Below are 22,335 nucleotides of genomic sequence, written 5' to 3' on the forward strand. Positions count from 1 at the left end.
TCTATGTCCTCCCCTAGACTTTGAGCTTTTCAAGGACAAGCACTTACCTCCGTATCACCTATGCTAAGTATAGTACATGACACTTGGTAAGTGCCCAGGAGATGATGATGAACTAACTAACTCCCTTTGATTCTGTCACCTAACATATTCTTCCCAGGGCCACCTACAAAATCAGAAATATTTATATAGGTCATCCTTACAACTTGGGATATAACACGGTCAAGACTACAGAGCCCTGTGGCACATCATAAGAGATTCCCCTTCAGATAACAAAAAAGTTTAAGGTTACAAATACCATTGTTCAACTACTTAGGATGCAGATGACTATTTTTCCCCAATATTCCCCAATCTTAAGGTTATTGTTCAATACACCCTGTCCAGGGTGCCCAAGAAAAATAATTAAAGCTATCAAATTTCAATCCTGATTTACAGACTTGCTTTTCAGAGAAAAATAAGCTTAGAAAGATGTACACAAATTTTCTAAAAGCCTTGGGGGGTGGGGAGGTGCCTGGGGGTTAAGCATCTACCTTTGGCTCTGGTCATGATCCCTGCGCCCTGGGATCAGGCCAGCCCTGGGATCAAGCCAGCATCCAGCTTCCTGCTCAGTGGGGAGTCTGCTTCTCCCTCTCCCTCTGCCCCTACCCCCTCCTTCTCTCTCTCAAATAAACAAATAAAATCTTTAAAAAAAAAAAAAAAGAAAGAAAGAAAAAGAAAAAGCCTTGGGAATGGGATGCCTGGCTGGCTCAGTCAGAGAAGCATGTGGCTCTTGATCTTGGGTTCATGAGTTCGAGCCCCACAGTGGGTGTAGAGATCACTTAAATAAATTAATTAACTTTTAAAAAATAAAAAATAAAAGCCCTGGGAATGATTTCTCAAAAACTACAAAGAAATATTAAAAAGAAAAAACAGGCTGCAGGAAAATGCTGTTCAGGTCTTACAGTGACAGTTTGCCTAAGGTTCGGGAAGGGGGAGGCAGAGAGAGAATCTTAAGCAAGTCCCACATCTGGTGCAGAGCCTGACACAGGGCTCAACCCCACAACCCTGAGATCATGACCTGAGGTGAAATCAAGAGTAGGACATTCAACCAACTGAGGCACCCCAAAATGTACTTATTTTAATACAGTTAGCTGCCTAGACATCACCAATCAAAATTCCAAAATAAAGCTTGTAACTAAGATTGGGCCTCACGTTAAAGAGCTTTAACTTAAATAACAGGATACTCTAAATCAGCATTTTCCAAACTAGGTTCAAAGTGTTAATGGATAGTCAGAGAAATAGGGTTCTATGGCAAAACAAGTTCAAGAAATTCAAGATTCTGTAATTCCCCACCATGTCCTCCTTTCCCAAGTCATATTTGAACACATTAAATAAGTCCAACAGAAATGTTAATCTGCATTTAACATTCTGCAAATTTACTTAGCCACAAAACCTTCTTTATTATCATTATTTAATCTATTATCATCTCATTTCTTAGCACTTCACAAAAGAAGAAATCTAGAACAAATTACAAGGTCTTCCAGTTGTCCAGGAGTTCCATTTTATGCTTGTTGTTCCAGCAAAATTATTAAAAGCTTCCCCCTTCCACTGTTAAAAGTGCCATCCATCCCAGTATGGACGATAAATTATCTAGTCCTAGAATTAATACTCCAAAACTAAATATGAGTTATAAAACATGTGAACTACCTTTACTAAACGTCAAATTAACATGGCCATGTTACTGCATGCAGTTAAAATGTTATGTAGATGATGATTAATCTCAAACCCTTTTCCCAAACTTCTTGAAGAATTCTCCACTAGCAATCTTACATTATTTTCAAAATATTCTGGACTAATAAATTCTTGCTAACTGAACTCACAACCAAACAGATCTAGACAGTAAAAGGTATCTGTAATTGCAAAATTTTAAAGAGTCCATTATATCAAATTGTAAGGAAGGACAGTATCTTACAAATATTAAAGCAGTCCATAAAAGTTGTTTAAAGTTTTAAAAGATATTTTAAAAAATTATTCCAGGTCTTAACTGTGAGATTTCCTCTCTATTCTTGACCCTACTTTCACTCAGACCAGTCTTTCTGGATGACCTCATCCACCTCATGACTTCAAAATGCCATCTTTGTTAATTCCCAAATCCACTTCTTCTATGTCCCACACATATTCAACTCAACATGTCCAAACCTAATACATCAAATTTCTCTCAAACCTTCCACCCATCTAACCAGTTGTCCAAGCCAGAAACTTCTACAACAACCTCTCCTTCATTCATGTCTATTTACCAAGTCATATCAATCCTACTGCCTTAAAATGTCTACCGCTTTATTTTTTTGTTGCTTTTGCCTTTTGACTTTTTTATTTCTCAAAAAAAACTTAGTTTTTTGTTTTTCAATTTGGCTTTCTGACTCTGAGCTTGTGCTGTCAACACTTTCACAATGATTTTCTGCTCCTCCATAAGGAAAGCCCACTTGATCGTGTTGCGAACACACTTTGCACACAGAGACCCAGCAAAGGCCCTGCTGATGGTTTGTTTTATTTTTATTTCTTTTTAAAAATTTTATTTATTTGACGGGGGAAGGGATCACAAGTAGGCAGAGTGGCAGGCAGAGGGAGAGGGAGAAGCAGGCTCCCTGCTGAGCAGAGACCACCCCCCCACCCCCCCACCCCCGCCATGTGGGACTCAATCCCAGGACTCTGGGATCATGACCTGAGCCGAAGGCAGACGCTTAACCAACTGAGCTAACCAGGTACCCCTATTTTTTTGTTTTAGACAACCTTATAAGGACTTTAGGTCTCATAGCATGAACTCCTCGCAGTCGACCTGGGCATACCCTAATGAGAATTTTGGTGCTAGAAAGGTAAACAATTCTATTACCAGGGGTTCAGGACAGCTTCGTTTTGTTAGAGGCTATACTGTAGGACAGCCTACGACAGTATGTCAAATGCTGGACCATTCTGAATGCCTAAGGATGCTGTTCCCCGGAGAGCCCTATTTACCAACTTTAATTCAGACTACCACTATCTCTGTTCTCCCCATCTATGATATTATCCCCTCCAAGTCCTTCTCCACACTAGTAATCCTCCTAAAATATAAGTCTGGTCATGTCATTCTCATGCTTAACCCTTGCAATGATTATCCCTACTGCACTCAGGATAGAGGACAAACTTCCTAGCATGGCCTAAAATATATTTCATGATCCAGTCTCAGCCATTGCCACTAATCCCCCTAACCAGCTCTCCATCATCCGGGACTTGTGTATATACATGCTGTAATGTATGTATATATATGAAGTAATTCTTCTCCCTCTCTCATCCCAACCTTTTTCTAGCTAACTTCAACTCATTCAGGTGTCAAATTAGATGTCATCACCTTTGGAATACTTTCTTCAGTCCACCCACAACATCAGTAAATTTACCCTCCCATATGATCCACAGCCCTTATGCTATCTGTAGAGAAGTCCTGTTTACTGGTCTGTTCCACTATAAACTGTCTATACAGATTATGTCTGGCTTGTTGTCAATAAGTGTGAGTAATGATGGTCTGACATCTGTCTTAATTATTATGAACCATATTGGTAGTGCAAACCTATTAGACATACGCACATTACTTCCCTAAAATAAAGACATTATATAATTCTGCCCAATGCCCAGGCAGTATGTTACTGGAATCCAAACAACAGATTACTTAGCTTGGTTGGCTAAATTAAAGAATTTTGTTCTTAATCCTACAAAGAATGAGAAGTTATAAAAACTGTTCAAATTGCAGGAAATGGAGGGGGTGGGGAAGAAACTGACATACAATCAAAAAGTCAATGTGACTGAAGAGTAAGTGAACTGAAAGGGGAAATTAAGATAGGAGACTAATTTAGAGGTTGTTGATTAACACCAAACTGATACTATGAGAATGAAATAATAAGGGTGGTAGCTGGGAAGGAAAGAAAGGCATAGTATTAAGAAAGATGTGACAAGACTTGTGTGTGGAGGGATTCTGTAGTTCAGAAGGTTCAGAAACAGGGAAGCCTTCCTTGAGGACCCGAACCAGGTTACGTCTCCTTGTTACACATACTTATAGAATTCTGTCCTTTTCCTTTATAAAACTTACTACAGTTTCAGACTCATAAATTCAATGTGAAAAGTTCTGATAACAATCTATCCCCAACCTCCCAGAATTTGCATTACTCTCCTATGTGTATCTCCACACATGAATCTACTGGGTGTTCCATAAAAATACACCTCGGTGTTTTTTCTCCATATTACCTTTGTTCGTGTTGTTCCCTCTGCTTGAAATAACCTTCCTATGATCAACTATCAAAAGTCTTCTCCTTTAAGGCCCAGTTTGAAATAAGCTTAACCAGAAGCGACCTCTTCCTCTTATGAATACACTGTTAACTATTCATATGGTTACTTTTTTTTTTTTAAAAGATTTTATTTATTTATTTATTCGACAGAGATAGAGACAGCCAGCGAGAGAGGGAACACAAGCAGGGGGAGTGGGAGAGGAAGAAGCAGGCTCATAGCGGAGGAGCCTGATGTGGGGCTATCCCATAACGCCGGGATCACGCCCTGAGCCGAAGGCAGATGCTTAACCGCTGTGCCACCCAGGCGCCCCCATATGGTTACTCTTTTATGTTGCTTTCCATTATAGTTGTTCTAGACATTCTCTCCACATGAATGAGACTAACTCCTTGAGGTCAGGTATGGGGCAAAGGGAGCCTAGGTAGGCGTGGAGAGGCTGAATAGACAGGAACTCTAAGCACAAAAAACAGCTGAATAGAAAGCATCAGAGAACCAAGGAAAATCTCCACCCCCCCCCCAAAAGGATTCTTATATTGGGTTCTACAAAGACCCCTACAGATGTCTTCCCTTCTAATCCTCATACTACTTACTGGTCGTATTATTTCTAGAAAACCACTGCCCAAAAGAAAGATAATATAAGCTCCAAATTCAAGCTACACATGTAATTTTAAATTTTCTACTAACTATATTTTCATTTTCTTTAAGATTTTATTTATTTGAGAGAGACAGAGAGACAGCATGAGCAGAGAGAGGGAGAAGTGGACTCTGCTGGGCAGGGAGCTGGATGACCTGAGCTGAAGGCAGACGCTTAACTGACTGAGCCACCCAGGCACCCCCTAACTACACTTTTAAAAAGCAAAAGAAACAGGTAAAATCAATAATATATTTTACTTAATCCAATATCCAAAATACTATCATTCCAATATATAATCAATATAAAATTATTAATAAGATATTTTCATCCCCCTTTTCACACCACGTCCTCAAAATCCATTATATATGTGCACTTCCAGCACACCTCAATTCGGACCAGCCACATTTCAAATGCTCAGTAGCTACATATGACTAGTGGCTACCATATTGGACAGTGCAGCTCTAGAACAGTAATATCCCTGTCATTCACTGAAGGTTTTTAGCACCTGCCTCAACTATCCAAACTCCAACCCAATACTTGGCTGTATTTCTTAATTTTTTATCATTACTCTCCACCCTGAGCCACTCCACCCTGAGCCACTCACTCCCGTAGCCATACCACGGACCTTTCTACGAAAACCTGTGCCACTTCTAAAATCACTAATTCAAACACTGACTCCTCCAACTACCGCCTCCTATTCTTGCTTACGTACCTCCACTGCAATAATTCAACCTCATAAATACCTCCAGTTCACTGATGTTATCACTCTATCCATCTGCCCCCTTATATCCAGCTTTGAGAGATTCCATGGTCCATTATTAAACTTTCCTTGCAAAATTCCCTTCCCCCTCTATGCCTGGCACACTCAACTGGTTCCAACTTTACAACACAGGCAGAAGAATGCAAGCGCACAAACAGATGTTACTATACAACCATAATCGTCAACTTCAATGGGCACAGACATCCCACTAAATTTTCCAGTAAGTAAGCAATTGAACTCCCCACGATAACTACCTCAATCTTTTCCTTGCTCCTCCCACGCCTCTTTCCTCCAAAAACTACCTTTAATAAGCATACATAAAGCAAATGACTTTTCAACTTTATACCGAAGCATTCAAAATTATTATGTTATTTTAAAAAAATTAAAAAACACTTCCGGGGTGCCTAGGTGGCTCAGTCGGCTGAGCCTCTGACTCTTGGTTTTGGCTCAGGTCATAATCTTGGGAGCTCAAGTCATGATCTCAGGGTCTTGGGATGGGTCTCATATCTGGCTCCACAGAGTTTGCTTCTCTCCCTCTCCTGCTGCCCCTCCCAGTCCTCGTGCGTTCACGCACTCTCTCTTTCTCTCTAAAATAAATAAATAAACTTAAAAACCTTCCAAAATTTAAAAACAGCATTTTTTGCTAATTATAAAAATGTTTTCTTTATAAAAATTCAGATATAGAAAAGCGCAAGAGAACCAAGCTATATTTCATGTATTTAACTGGAATACTAGAATATAAGTTTCACAAGGGCCAAGAATCAAATCTATTTCCCTCCCAAATAACAACTGAGCATCTAACACAGTATCTGGCACGTAAGCCAGCTTTCATTTTTATTGATGGAATGAGATCCTTGCCTTAAGCAACTGGGATATGAAAGGTCAAACCTGAAACCGGGAAAAGGAAAGGAAAGGGGAGAGTACTTATTTGTTTTCAAGATTTAGCACAGAATGTATATAGCTGAGTAAAGGAATAATTATGTTTGCTTTATATGAAACTTTTTTAAACGTATCAAACAAAATAATGGAAAAAACATATTAAATGTAACACAAATTTTCATGGTTTATGCTTCCACAAAAAGCTAGACTTTTCTCACCATTTAAATTCAACTTTCTCATGGATTACAGGATGAACACATATAAATCTAAGCACTTTTCAAGATTTAACCAAATGTCAATCACTGTGGCAATTACCTTAAGTCCCTTTGTCTTCCCCAAACATCATTAGGCATAATTGCTAGATTCTATGGACATATATATATTTACCACAGTTATGCATGTTTTCAAAATGAGGTCTCCAAAACTTTCCTCTCCACCTATGGAAACCTCCTCCTCAAAGAACACTGTTATCAAATTTGGAAAATTTGTAAGACTATGATATAATCAGATGGTTTAATTAGAAGCAACAGCTTAAAAACAACTTTACAAGTAAATAATATACAAAACTAATACATCATCACCAGTTTTGATTTTAAAAGCAATTTATTAATACAAATTACGTAAAAGGAACTAGGGAAGAAATAGGATGAAAGTGCACCAAAAAAGGCCTCAAAGTTTTGGAATACTCTATTAAGTTTGATGTTTTAACAGTCATCTATAAGTTGTATGTTCCTCAAAGTTATACATACTATTTTTGTATACACATTTTCTTTAAAGCAACCTAGCTTTCTCTCAGAACACAATTTCTATTATCACTCAAATCATAAATCTTCATTCAACATTGCCAACTATTTAAGAATGGTTATCATATATTAATACAGTTCATATTATGAGCTTCACAGAGTTTACAATGTCCACCAATGACCATACACAAACACCTACCATATTCCCTCCCTAAAAGGAAACAAAATGACATAAGAAAAAAAAAAAGAAAAGTCACAAGCGCAAAGAGCAAAAGACAATAATCAACTGGTTTTAAAAAAAAAATGTAGGTGCGCCTGCCTGGGTGGCTCAGTCAGTTAAGCATCTGACTCTTGATCTCAGGCTCATGAGTTCAAGCCCCATGCTGGGCTCTATGCTGGGCATGGAACCTACTAAAAAAAAATTAATTAAAAAAAAAAAGGCACAGGTCCAGTCCTCTAACAAGAGAAAACAGAAAATGAAAGGGAGAATATTACTAAAGGATTAATACAAGACAACTTCCTAGAAGTGAAGGACGTGGGTCGCCAGACTGTGCCATCAAGTACCTTAGCACAATGACTGAAAAATACCCATACAAAGGCATTTCATCCTGAAGTTTGAGCACACCAGGAATAAAGATCCTAAAATCTCCAGATAGGTCACATGTAAAGGTCCAAGAATGAAATGGCACCCTGTACCATGTACAATGCAGAACTCATCTTTATGTTACAAAAGGCAAGAATATACAATAGAAAATGCCTGTTCTAACTGTTCAAAATTCTACCATACTTCAAATTGCCTAGTTTCATTCAAGAGAAAAAACTAGCCCTTAGAGAGAATTTTCTGAAAAGCTAAGATATCTCAAAGATCTAACAGTAAACTAACTTTCAGTAAGATCATTATTAAAGTTCAACCTTAACTTTACTTAAAGTCCTTTGCTCCTAATAGATTTTGGTTAATTTAGCTTGGCAAAATACTAACCTAAAAATGAAGGATCCTTTTTTAAAACCAAGGGTCAGGCAGGAAGGGAGGTGGGCATGGGGCAGGCATTTGGACAGGAGAGAGATAAAAATCCCAGAACAAAAGACTACAGCAAGTTTTTCAAAAAAGTTATAGTAACTTTTTTTTCTACTAATCTAGTTAATTCTTAGGTGAAAGTTGAGGAGAAACATGGAGATTCAAAATTAAGTAAAACGTACAAATCAACCATGCATGGCTTTATTACTGGTCTTAACTAGATAATTATGATGCAAGATAGTATGTATCCATCTCTCCACCTGATTGAATTCCTTTCCAACAGGAATTGTTCTAATTATCCCTGTATACTGATGACTAGCACAATACCAGACACATAGAACACACTTAAATATTAACTGAATAAAATGACTGTATGAGAAGACCTAACTGTATAGGAAGTAAAATAAATTCTCATCAACACCGTTTTTAATGAGCCACGTAAGATTATAAAAGGGAAAACATTAATGGATGAAGCAATTTTTAAATCAAGTGAAAAAGATTATTTTTATATTCATAAGATATTACTTCTTCAAATACCCCAAACCCATAGCTAATTAATAAAAGCTTGAGTTTAACTATTCACACTTCACATCAATATCACTTTTCCCTTGATTAACTTTATCTGCAGAATTATGTTCAATGGAGGACATACCCCTTGAATTCCAACAGCATTCATAGCATCCTCAGCACCCCCAGCATACAAACACAAACATCACCCCATTCCTTCAAATGGATTATGCAGTTAGGATGACAAGACATTTGAACACCAAAAGCTAGGCGAGTTTTATAAAGCTACAGATAAAACTGGAACTGAATGCAAAACAAAATGTTCAGTATCATTCTCCACACTCAACAGAATTACCTGTTAAGATGAGCAGATTCCAGAAAATAACTCAGTAACAGTAAGAAGTGTTTACCTACAAGAAACTATGTTCTAAACAATTACCAACCAACCTATAAGTAGCAAAGTTGAACCTACTCAACCAAATTACTCAAGAGTTACAGCACATTTTTATATGCAAATAATGCTGCTAATTACAAGTGAATTTTATCTAATGTCCTTCCCATTGGGCATAGCAGGGTTGCCACCTGGAAAAACTTTTTTTTTTTAAGTAGGCTCCACTCCCAATGGGCAGCTTGAACTCACAACCCCAAGATCAAGAGCCACAACCTCCACTGAGGAAGCCAACCAGACGCCCCAGAAAAACTTAACATAGTTGCCACATTTACCAAAAAGCAACTTTTTAAAAATAGTCTGGAATTAAAGGTTATTAACTTTAACTGTTCCCCATTCTCATTAGTAATTGCACTATTCCTGGGATTACTATTTAAATTTAGGAGTGAAAAATAACGGCAATCCTAAAATTCATGTTCTTTCCCTTAATTAGGATTCAATTACACACAAAATACCATACTTAAAAAAAACCTTTCACCTTCAAGATGTTACTTCATTTTGAAATCACAGATTAGAATAACTTCTGCACAAGAATCTTCGTTATCTAGTATTACCTTGACACCCTTGGGAAAGACGCTTGAGGAATACAGAGGTTGAAGCTTTTCAAATACAACTCTAAAGAAAGGTAAAAAGAAACTAGAAAAGCATTCAGAGTTTTATAATCTCTAGATTCCACTTCAATCCCACAAGAGGGAAAGGAAGGAAACAAAACAGGTCGAATGCAAACCAATCATCTTAGATATTTGGTTAAGAGCTAGTAAGATCTGCTGAAGAGGAAATTATTGGCTAAAACAGGTTAGGGCACATCTGTATGGCTTTTTCATTTATCCAAGCTATTTCTATCCCCTACTACAGAAAAAAAGCCAATCAAGGGTTGAGACAGAACCTTGAGAAAAATAAAAAGTTATACCATTCCGACACCATTACTGATTTAAAGCACTTGAGAGTAGAGTCATTCAATGCAGTGCAAACTGTTAGTATCTTTACTACAGAGATGCAGGATATAATTAAACAGTTTCTGCTTGCAAACTTGCCTTGTAAATGGGATCACTATTATCTATAAGCAAACTATTTTTTTCTTTTAAATAATAATTTTAAAAAATGCCATGGATGAGAAGGTGAAACGGATAGTCTGATTTTAAGCTATAGATTCTTGTACTGTAAATATTATATAAACAGTGTTCAGGTTCTCAAAGTTTTTGCTCTCTGGACTCTTTTATAGTCTAGAAAATGGAGGACTCCAAAAACTTTGTTGATTAAATCTATCGATATTGGGGCACCTGGGTGGCTGAGTTGGTTAAGCACTCAACTCTTGGTTTCGGCTCAGGGAGCGACTGAGTCCTGTGTAAGGTTCTGTGTTCAGCAGGGAGTCTACTTGAGATTCTCTCTCTCCCTCTCCCTCTGCCCCTTCCCCCCACCACACTGTCTCTTGCTTTCAAATAAATAAATCTTTTAAAAAAATCTATCCATATTTACTGTATTAGAAATCAAAACAGAATTTTTTAAAGATTTATCATTTCAAAATAATTCATTATTTGTTAACATAAATCACATATTAATTTTAAAAACTACATTCCAAGACAAAAAATATATTAGCAAGAAGACTGTCATTGTTTCATATTTTTGCAAACCACTTTAATGTCTGACTTAATAAAGACAGCCTGATTCTCCTATCTGCTTTTGCATTTAACGGGCTCCATGAGGTTGTTCTGACTGAAGTACATGAAGAAAATTCAGCCTCACACAGGTATGTAGCTGGAAAAAGTATTTCAGTAGCCTTTTCAGATAACTGGATATTCTTTGATTCTCCAAAACTCAACAAGCACAGGTCCTTAAAGGCTGCTGCAATATGGAATCTGAAAACGTTATCAGTGAACACTTCCTACTCTGATTTATTGAAATCCATTGGTCAATCTTCCATTTCCAATGGATCTTCTTACCCATGCATGATTTTACAACACCATGCGTTATTTAGAAAGCACTCCTTCACTGAGTTACACAGTTCTTCCAAATGTTGACAGTTTCAAGATATCATATTCATTAGTACCACCACTGATCTTATCAAAAAGTATTGGGAAGCTGTCAAACTCACAGTAGCAAATACAAGTATTCCAAAATTCCATCTTCACTTGAAAACTTGAATTTTAGCATCAGCAGCAAATACTGTCAGTTGTTTTTCTTGTAGAGAAAATGTCCTGAATATCCAATTCTGCATAACCATTCTTTTTTTTTTTTTTAAGATTTTATTTATTTATTTGACAGAGATAGAGACAGCCAGCGAGAGAGGGAACACAAGCAGGGGGAGTGGGAGAGGAAGAAGCAGGCTCATAGCAGAGGAGCCTGATGTGGGGCTCGATCCCATAACGCCGGGATCACGCCCTGAGCCAAAGGCAGACGCTTAACCGCCCTGCCACCCAGGCGCCCCCTGCATAACCATTCTTTGTCAGCCATTCTTTCAAGTAAAAATGGTATTCCATTAAAAAAGCAGCTAGTTCAGCCCACAACTCAACTGCACAAGATCTTTTCTTCGAGTCAACCATTGGATCTGGTACTCAGTAAAAGTGCTTTTACAGGTACTTCCCACTTCATCACACAAAATATATTTTCAAATGGACTCAAGGATTGAGACGTAATCAAATTAATACTTTTTTTTCCTTTGCTTAAGGACACTAAGGATAACTGACATTTATTTTTTAATTCCAGATGTATGATGATGTACTAAAGTAGTACAGTTTAGTGCCACCGCCTTAATTCATGCTAAGGTACCAGCAATTTTACCCATCACAGACTCTGCAAACACCAATATAATAAATAATGCCTTACTACTATTAGAAAAATAGTTTTGACCTGGATGACCCCCAGAAAGAGCCTAGAAAGCCACCAGAGGTCTGGAAAATGGACTTTGAGAACCACTATAATAGCTGATGCACTACTTTTATGATTTAAAAAAGGTAACTTTTAAATAAATATACCATTATAACAAAAATGTTTAAATACACACATATACACAGAGATATACTCAAACTACTGATAGCCTGGTACCTCAGAGTTGGAACTCAAAAATAATGAATGACAGAATGTGATAGAAAACTCCCTGAATAAGTAACAAACTTTTGCCAAGTACTTACCATCAGCTAGGTGCCTCTACAGTCCCTTTCTTGGGTAACTAACAGAACCCTAGAGACCAGAATGATGATTTTAATGTAAGAGAAAAATGTTTATCCTGAAATCTTTCAGATCTTTTTTTAAGATTAGACCTACATGACTGCAAGAAAAAGTCTTAAAATTCACCATAAAGCACAAGATAGCATGTTAAATTCTATTTTAAGTACTATGCCATGAAGCTAAAAACAGCCTTGCTCACTCAGAAACCCAAATACAAAATGAACTGCTTTGGTTGTGCACTGCCAGAATCCCATAAAAAGCCTGCATTGCATTTCTCCTCAAGCCAAACAACCTTTACCTGTTTTAGTTTTTATTCCTATTTTTCAGTGAAACTCCAATGCTAATACCATAGATGTTATGTTAAATGTGGCAACTGTTTTTTAAAAAAGCAACAGTATAACAAAACTATCAAAACAAATTAAGAACTTTTAGACATATACATTGATATATTCAAGAGGTAAACCTCTATAAATATACATACAAAATATGTGCACAGTTAAAAAAGAATGAGATGATCTCATTTTGGGATACAACATGGAAAGATCTTCTATTTTATTAAGTGAAAAAAGCAAGTCAAAGGATATTAGGTATAGTATGATCCCATTTGTTTTTTATGTACATGTACATTCATTTAGTAATACTGAGTTCCTTCTGTGTGCCTCAGTCATGTATTATTCTAGATATAGACATACAATAAATTAAAAATATTATACAGGCACAGATAAATGCCCACCCAAAGAAAAATGAATAGGTCAGACACAGAAGACTATACATTATATGATTTCATATATATGAAATGTCTAAAATAGGCAAATCTACAGAGACCAAAAGAGATTAGCAGCTGTCTCAGGGTGAAATGAGTTGTGGGCAGTGGGGGTGATAGCTGAAAGGTGCAGGATTTCTTTTGCAGGGAAGGAAAATATTCCAAAATTGATTATGTTGATGGTTGCACAACTTTGTAAATGTATTAAAAACCAGTTAATTGTATACTTTAAATAGATCAGCTGTATGGTATGTGAATTTTATCTCAATAAAGCTGTTATGCTCCCCACCCCCAAAAAAAGAATAGATACCAAAGTGATTGCCTCTGGGGGAGGGGAGGATTGAAGATGATGAAGGTCTTTAAAATTGTACTCTACTTACTGCCATATCACTACAATCAAAATGTAGTCACTTATTATCTATATAACTTAAAGAAATATAAAAGACAAACCTAAAACAGTCTTTCATAAATTATACTAGATTTAACATTATTCAAGTTCATCTAAAAAGCAGCCATTAAAAAAATGTGAAGATGTGAACATTTACAATTAAGACTGTCATACAGACATGTGCCATCAGTCCCCTTACTAACAGAAACAAATTCTGAACGTAATTTGTTCATTTCACAAACGTATCTTAAGCACCTACTATGGCCACAGGGAAGGAATGGGAGGAAATGAAGCAGTGTACAAAGCAGAACACTAGTCAACAAAAAGAAGCTAACAGCTCTGGCTTTCAGTTAAGAACTTCTGCCATAGAGTGGAGGAGACAAAACACACAAAAAGTGGACTGGGATCAAACTACAGAAAATCCTGAATACATGAGAGCTAAGACTTTATCCTGTTTTTGAGGGAAAGCCACTGGAGTGACAGGATGAAAAGAAATGTTTTGGGAAAATTAACCTGGCAACCAAAGGGAGGGAAATTGAAAGCAAAAAAGAATAGCAGGAAAGGTAAGAAGGAGATGAAGTTTTAAAAAATAGGAATATTTGCAACAATCTCTGGAGAGTTATTGATATTTCAAAGTTACTAGTTACTGTTCAAAGGGTTTATATTTTGTTTGATGTAAGGTGAAACAAAAAAGGAAAAAAAAGGTAGTTTCTTCATTTCACTGAGTTTTAAAAATTTATTAAAAAGAAGGAAGTTTTACCAGTTAATTCTGAAGGTAGGAGGAGTTTGGGGACTCTCATTTCATGTGATACCGCTTAAATTGAAAGTAGAAGAAATCAAAGTAATGGGAGTTCCACAGTTTTTAACATGGAAGGGGAAGTATAATCACAAACATTTTGTAATAAGAATAGCAAAAAGTGCATAGCAATTATGAAATTGATAATAAAATACAACTACATACTTAAAATTTATCACCCATTTTTAAAAATCCTAATGGTAAAACTTGTTACATAAATTCAAATTTACATGAGGACTAAATTTGACATGTCAAATTTAGAGTTTGATCTCTTTCATGCCCTTAATCTCATCAACTGTTCCTTCTACAATGCAGTATTTTCCAGATGTTACACAAATAAAATTCTTAGCTTAACTGACATATCCATTTATTGATTGAACCCATAAAGGTTTCTTCTTAAAATAGAAAAATATGGGGCACCTGGGTGGCTCATTCAGTTAAGCGTTTGCCTTTAGCTTAGGTCGTGATCTCAGGGTCCTGGGATGGAGCCCCACATCAGGCTCCCTGCTCAGCTGAGAGTCTGCTTCTCCCTCTCTCTCTGATCCTCCTCCTGTTTGTTCTCTCCCCCTCCCCCCACCAAAAAAAGAAAAAAGAAAAAAAATAGAAAAATATTTTCATTGTGTCTGTAACCTCTTTTCTGTAATAGCCTCCTCAAAACAATGTTACCTATCAAACTAATACTTTGGCAACACTTACTTTTGAGAAAAAATACAAGTAAGGCAAATTCTCATTTCCACTTTATCTAAATTAATGCTGAGCACTGCTTTTCTTAAAATGTCAGTTAAAAACAGATGCGCAACTAAACAAGGCACATAAACTTCCAATATTTGATTACTGTGATATAATTTCCAAAATCAAACATACTTGAAATAAATTACAAATGCTGTTTCATACTCTATTTCATACTTTATCAAATGTTGATTCAGAAGCAACGTTTACTTACATTTTTATAGAATATACTCTGCTATCATTTAATAATCTTATCTGATAGGCTATAGAAACAGAAACAAAGGTACAGACAATGAACAAATCAAGAATTGGGGCGCCTGGGTGGCACAGCGGTTAAGCGTCTGCCTTCGGCTCAGGGCGTGATCCCGGCGTTATGGGATCGAGCCCCACATCAGGCTCCTCTGATATGAGCCTGCTTCTTCCTCTCCCACTCCCCCTACTTGTGTTCACTCTCTCGCTGGCTGTCTCTATCTCTGTCAAATAAATAAATAAAATCTTTAAAAAAAAAAAAAAAGAATTACCTATTTCACTCACAACACTCATCTAATCAAAATCCCATTAGCATTACTCCCTAAAACACAGAAAAAGTTCTGTCATATCAATGTATTGTTAGAATAAAACATTTGCAAATTTTTATATCAGGCTGTTTGTCAAGACATTGTTTAAAACAGCAAAAAAGTGGAAATATCTAACGTCCAATGATAATGGGACTGGCTGAATAAAATACAATGTTACCTTTCAAATGATCAGAGAGACCTGTATTTACTTACCTGGAAAGATAGCCATGAAAATAGCAGATTACACATAAAGAAAAGTGTGATCTCTTTTTGTGATGAATATACATACACATATGCTCACAGAAAGAAAGTCTAAATGGATACCCAGATGTTAACCATGATATTTCTAAATGCTGGGATTACAGGTGTTTATTTTTCTGCTTATTTTTCAGTATTCTCCGAAATTTTCAAAGCAAAATGACATTTGCAGGAATTAACGTCTATGATTCCAACTAACAAACTCCAAAATCTTCCTTGCAAAAAGCCCAAGGAATATCCAAAAATACCCTGGCATAAAACAAGAGGGAAAGTATTAGCAACAACATAACTAGAATTCTTTGTGAGCGAGGCATCCTAGAGGGTTCCAGGACAGACATGGCACCTTTACAGCAGCCTATATAGTACAGAGTCTGAAATCACAAGACCTAGGTTCAAGTCCCTGCCAGTTTTACTTGTATGACCTTGGGCTAGTCACTTACTCTTTCTGGGCTCACTTCATCAATAAAAGAGAGATATGACCTGCCTTCCTACCTCAAAGAACTGTTGGAAAGATCAGATGAGATAATGTAATACATTATAAACTGTAACATTATGAACTGCAAAGTACTACACAAAAATAAGATATTATTCATTCAAATATGAAAAAAAGAAAAAGGTGCTTAATGCCAGAGTAAAATACTTCAGAAAGCACTACAATCAATTCTATAAAGTAATGAACCAGGGGTTTTGTTTTTAAAGGCTACATCTTATCATAAACACCCAATTTTTCAGAAACTCAGATACTTTTTCCCAGTTCCCACTACAACCATGAGCCACTTTATTTTCCTATCCCTAGTTACTACCAAGAAAGGGTACAGATTACACTGAACTCAAAAAGCCTCAGCAAGAACCCTGGAGCAGCATGTTGATGTAGTTCACCAGGAGAAACCCAAGGTTAATCAGCTGTAGACTCACCACTAAGCACTAGTGCAATCCACAGTGGTTACAAGAGACTCTTTGAAGAGAAAGACAATACAGTGACCCAGGAGAAAACTGTAGATGAAAAAGCAGTATTTCAAAACAATCATATGAAATACTTAAAAACTAAAGTGTTTTATAAATTGTTTCTAAATACTGTTCATAAAAAAGGTGACTTAAAACCAAAGCTATCTAAATATGGCACTTGACACCAAACCCAATTAGGGAGATTCAAATCAAATTCATGAATAAACTGCCAGGTTTATTTCCTTCTTATCTGAAATAAAAGCAGACAAATCACACCACAGAGATCAAAATTAAGTGACTCTTTCTTGAAAATAAAGAGTGAGAATATGACAACAGAATTTACTGACATGCTTATAGATACTTTTAAAAGCATAGTGTCAAAAGTATGGCTTCTCTTCCCATTGAATTCCATTATTTTATTCCACTAAAATGATAAACTTCTTCCTCCCCACCATTCCTCCTGTGAGTTAAAATGGCAATATAACTTGATTTGAGAGTTAATGCAAAAAAATTGTAATAAAAAAAGTACTCTGGGGTGCCTAGGTGGCTCAGCTGGCTAAGCACCCAACTCCTAATTTCTGCTCAGGTCTTCTTAGGGCTGTGAGATCAAGCCCTCGAGCCCCCCCACCCCACCCCAGGCTCCACGCTCAGGAGTCTGCTTGAGATTTTCTTCCTCCCCCTCGGCCCCTCCCCCAACTCCCCCTAGAGCGTGTGCATGCACACTCTCCCTCTCACTAAAATAAATAATTTTTTTAAAGTACTTTAAGAGGAACTACATGAAGCTGTCAGATTATTAACTTCCAAGATCATCTGGCCATCACACCCTCCTGCTTTTTAAGTTCCTAAAGATAATAAAATGCTCACTCTCTACATTCTTGCAGATGTCATTTATGGGTATTCCCCTAATGAAAAATTAAACCTTTCATAAACAAATGTGCACAGAGAATTCTTTTTGATATGTATGACTCACAATCTAATTTTTATTGGCAGTATCTTCAAGTGTTGCAGCTTGCAGTGTTCCTACAGGAGATACAGATCTATCCATTTTTCCCACCCAATCTTTGTAGATTCGTTATAGATTTAAAAGGACTCACTAAAATGGGCCATGAGGAAAATAATTATGAATACAATCCACAGCAAGATGAAATGTGGGTTGTGAATTGAGATAACAAAAAAGTCACTGTATTTATTCAAAACCTCATAGTTGGATATCCATTGTTGAGTACTGTATTTTCACCTAAAACTGAAAAATCTGGGTTTTTCTTTAATTTTATTCTGCTTTTCCTATCTTATTAAGAATAAATGCTATTTACTTCCCAAAAAAAAAAAAAAGCCATCAGAAAATATAATTTCCTAAAGGAGTATCTTCCAAAGCTTACTGCACTGAAAATTATATACACGTTCTCAAATAGCTATGGTAGGCGTTCCTAAGATCATCTACCCCTTAAAAAAAAAAAAAAAACAGCAAATCTACCCACAATCAAGTACTAAAATTTTTAACACAGCTATCACCAGCTAAGCAATTTATCACAGCTTCTCTCAAAGTATTGGACACACACAATGCCAAACCAGTATGTCAAAACAGTTATTATAATTTGAAAAAATTGTACTATAGAAACACAAGAGTAGTCTTTCCTCGGGGGGGGGGGGAGGAACTCAAGTAGAGTTTTGAGAAAGCAAAAAGGGAGACCATTTTTAGAAAAATAATGTTTCCCCCAAGTGCTCAGCATTTATCTGATACAGGCTCATTTTTGTAAAGAGAAACTTTACCTAACAAGACTCACACCAGGGATCTGATCTATCCCCAAAGGCACTTTCTTAAAATGAGAAAGAACAAAGGAGGAAATCTCCCAGCATGTGCTTTTCATACCAGTTTCTTTGGACAGCATCAAGAGTGACAATATAACCAGCTCAAGCTTTTCAGCTTAATTCTGTGGCCCATGTATAACAGAACTGATTAGCTATCATTCAAAAGGATTCCAAACAAAATAAATATTAGAAGGCAAAGATCACAGCAACATTGTGACTACATCTTAAGAGTGAAACTATAGAAAACATGTATCTTAAAGTTGTGTACTTTATAAGAGTTATGACCTCAAAATATTCAAATTGCTGAGGCTTTTTCATTTCAGTCAATAGTTTGAAACTGGAAAAAAACGAAACCAACCATTCTAAATCTGCTGTCTCTTCAATTAACTCGCAATTAGAAGTAAATTTTAAAAGAATGACATTCAAAGTCAGCGCCTTAGTATACAAATTGTGGAATGTTAACATTGCAAAATTATTGAGGAAACCCATCTTTCAGCGAAGCTTTCCACAGAAAAACTCCAGAAACAAACCTGGTGTTTGCCTGTTCTAGAAGCTGTCGTTTTAATACAACGGAGAAATTTTTCTTAAATATTTTTTATTAAATAGAGACAGAGGACCCTCTGCAAAGATTTACAACTGTATGTCCCAATCGCCACTCTGACAGAGATGTCAGTTCTCTGGGTCAAGATACAACCAGCTGCTTGGTTCACACACAGGAAGCCACAGAGAGGGGAATATAGCGTTCAGAGCCTCGAAATAATACGCGTTAGTTAAAACTGCCTGCTACTAAGCCAAAATTATTCAAGCGGAGCCCCATTTGTCACAATCCAATCATAAGGGTTCCACCCCCCTCCCCCAACAGCTTGTGTAGTGGTATATCTGCTTCGGTAAAGAAGCCATCATCAGGTAAAGAAGATTGGGGTGGGAGAAAAAGCGGGGAAAAGGGGGCACCCTTTCATCCAATTTCGCGAGGCGTGAGTAATTGGTACAGTTGAGAGGAACGGAGGAACGTTCTATTTATTGGGGGTTGAAGTAGGGATGAGGGGAGAATTTCGTTCAAATCAACATGGCCAGCAAGATGTCCCTACAAACAAAAGGCAACGGGGGGATATAAACACGAACCATTCACCTCCATCAGCTATAGCATCGCCATCATGGTGTGTGCGGAGACCCCCAAAGGCTCCTCTCACCCTCCACACCAGGCAAAGGAAGAGAAGGAAAAGAAGGGAGAGGTAGCTGCTTCCCACCACCCACCACTGCTTCCAAATACACACCCTTCGAGGGGGGTTCTTCCCCCCCCCCGCGGTTGCCCAGAATCAGAAAGTAACGTCCCACCCAGGCAGACTCCCCCGCTACCCCTCAGCCGAACCCCAACGCCGGCCCGGGGCTCACTAAACTTTACCGGAGCTTCTCCCCACATCCCCGCCCCATAGCCCCAGGATCGCGCTGCCCACAAGCGGGGCACCCCCGGCGCCTCCTGACAGGCGGGCAGCAGGGGAGAGCCGAGCCCGGGGCGGGGGCGGCAGGGAGCCACGGAGGGGCGGGGCGGCCGGAGCCAAGTTCCCGGGGGTCTGAGGAGAGCTCCTGACAGCAGCCCGGGACTGCAAAGGAGGAAGAGGAAGCGGCGGCGGGGAGCTTTCCCAATCCCCCTTACACGAACACCCTGCCCCAGCCCCCGTTCCCTATGGGGGGGGGGCGGGGAGGCTAGTGGAAGGTGAAGAAGCCGAGCCCGGGGGCAGCCGAGGCCCCTACCTCCCGACTCCCGATCTCTTCCCCCGCCACCCCCGCCAGAGGCGCCCACAACAATAACACGCCGGGGACGACCCGTCAGCGCCCCCGAGGCACCCGGGGCCCGCGGCCCGCCGCTGCCGGGCCCCCTCAGCTGGGGCCGGGCGCGCCGCTCCTCCCTACAACTCCAGGCCTGGATGGAGTCAGGCCCGAGCGGCCCCCCAGGGCCGGACCCATCCCCCCCGGCACCAGCGGCGCCGTCTCCGCGGCCGAATATTAGAAGTGAATTCGAGCTGCGCTTTACCTTTAGTTCCGCACTGTCCGCCATCTTGCGTCTGTCAGCGCAAGCGCACTGAACCTCGCCGGGGGCCGCGGCTAGGTCCGCCCCTCTAGCCAGCCTGGCCCCTCCCTGGCCCATCCCCTCTCGCCCCTCCACCTCCCCGTCCCGCCCCCGGCCTCCGCCCCTCTCCCGGCGCTCGGAGCCCCGCCCCGGGCACGTACAGCAGCGAGACCGGCACGTACCATTTAAATAATGGCGCCAAGTGGGGAGTTTTGACAGTTACTCCCCCCTCAACCTCCCCGCCCCCCATCTTCCCCCGGCTAGCGCCTCCAGGGAAGGGCCGGAGCGAGTGGGCTGCGGGCCTGAGCCCCGCCCCTCCGCGGCCCGCGGAACCCTTCTGCAAAGCTTCGATGCCTACAGTCGCAGAAACTATAATGGCACCCTCCCCCAATCAGCGAGTCCTTTTCAGCACCTGCTACCTGCGAGGCTACGCGTGGGCTTAAAATAACAATCCGTTATATTTGAGGATCACTTGATGAAGCATTTCCAGTTTTATTAGCTCAGATCCTCCTTATGACAGCGCTGCGAGGTGGGCAGAGAAATGATTACAATTCCCATGGTATGTATATAGTCAGAAATGAAAGCTGAGAGAGGAAAAGTGACTTGCCCAAACACTTAACAGGGGTGACCTAAGACAAAATTCTGAAGACGTTCATTCATTAACTCTGTTTCAACAAGTAATTATTTAGTGATTATGTACCAGTCCTGTTTCTTTATGCATACATCAGGAAATTAAAAACAAAGTCCCCGCCCTCCTACAGTTTTCTAATGGAGGAACAGACAAGTGAACCGATAAAGATACAATTACAAATGGTGATGAGTACCAGATCAGAGCAAAAGGTCCAGCGAGAGAGTGGCCGTGGGAACGAGATCTACTTAATACCTGGAGGGCTTTCTCCAATAAATTGACATTTAAGTAGATATGATGAAAGAACTATTTCCTCTCTACTGAAAGCCTCCTATACCTCCTATACCTCCTCCCCACTTTTTGCTCTCAGTTTTGCTTCATTCCTCATGGAAAAAATGAGAAGATAACAGACATGAACTCCCTTATCTTTCCACCATCAAAACCATTCCTAGAGACATAGTAACATTCGGGTTACTATGAATGAAGTGTCCCTGTGCCTATTAAGGCCAGTCTCTCTACCAGTGACCAGGATTCCTTTCCCTCCCACATTCCTAAGAACTTTACTCCTACAATCACCTCACCCTCCAGCATCATTACTTTTTCCCCTATTTGATTACTCCTATCAGCATATAAACACACTGAAATTCCTCCCAGCTAAAACTTCCCTTGACTCCAAACTCTCCTCCAGAACTGCTCTATTTCTCTCTCTTCACTGCATAAATTTTCAGGTTTTTCAAGATCTCTCTACAGTGATTGTTCTCCCTTCCTCACATCACCTTCCCTTCTCAGCCTACTCTGATCTCATCAAGATCACCTATCAAGATTATTAATGATCTCCATGTGTCCAAAACCAATTGTCATTTCTCCATTATCTAAAATGACCTCTCAGGAGAACTGCAAACAGTTGACAAGACTCCTTTCTCTTGAAACCCTTTTCCCCTGAACTTCCTTCAACA

The 22,335-nt window shown here is 39.0% G+C and overlaps 1 protein-coding gene across 1 annotated transcript in view; it reads right to left on the reverse strand.

Annotated features, from left to right (window-relative positions):
- PIAS1 (protein inhibitor of activated STAT 1) overlaps positions 1-20,826 on the reverse strand; it is a 120,218-nt gene extending 99,392 nt beyond the window's left edge. The window contains exon 1 of the mRNA XM_011226745.3: positions 20,716-20,826. Coding sequence (XP_011225047.2) covers positions 20,716-20,739 — 24 coding nt within the window. The 5' untranslated portion in view covers positions 20,740-20,826. The remainder of the gene's footprint in view (positions 1-20,715) is intronic.
- Between the last annotated feature and the right edge of the window lie 1,509 nt (positions 20,827-22,335).

Source organism: Ailuropoda melanoleuca, chromosome 5 (genome assembly GCF_002007445.2).
Source record: "Ailuropoda melanoleuca isolate Jingjing chromosome 5, ASM200744v2, whole genome shotgun sequence".
In the NCBI taxonomy this organism is placed as follows: domain Eukaryota; kingdom Metazoa; phylum Chordata; class Mammalia; order Carnivora; family Ursidae; genus Ailuropoda; species Ailuropoda melanoleuca.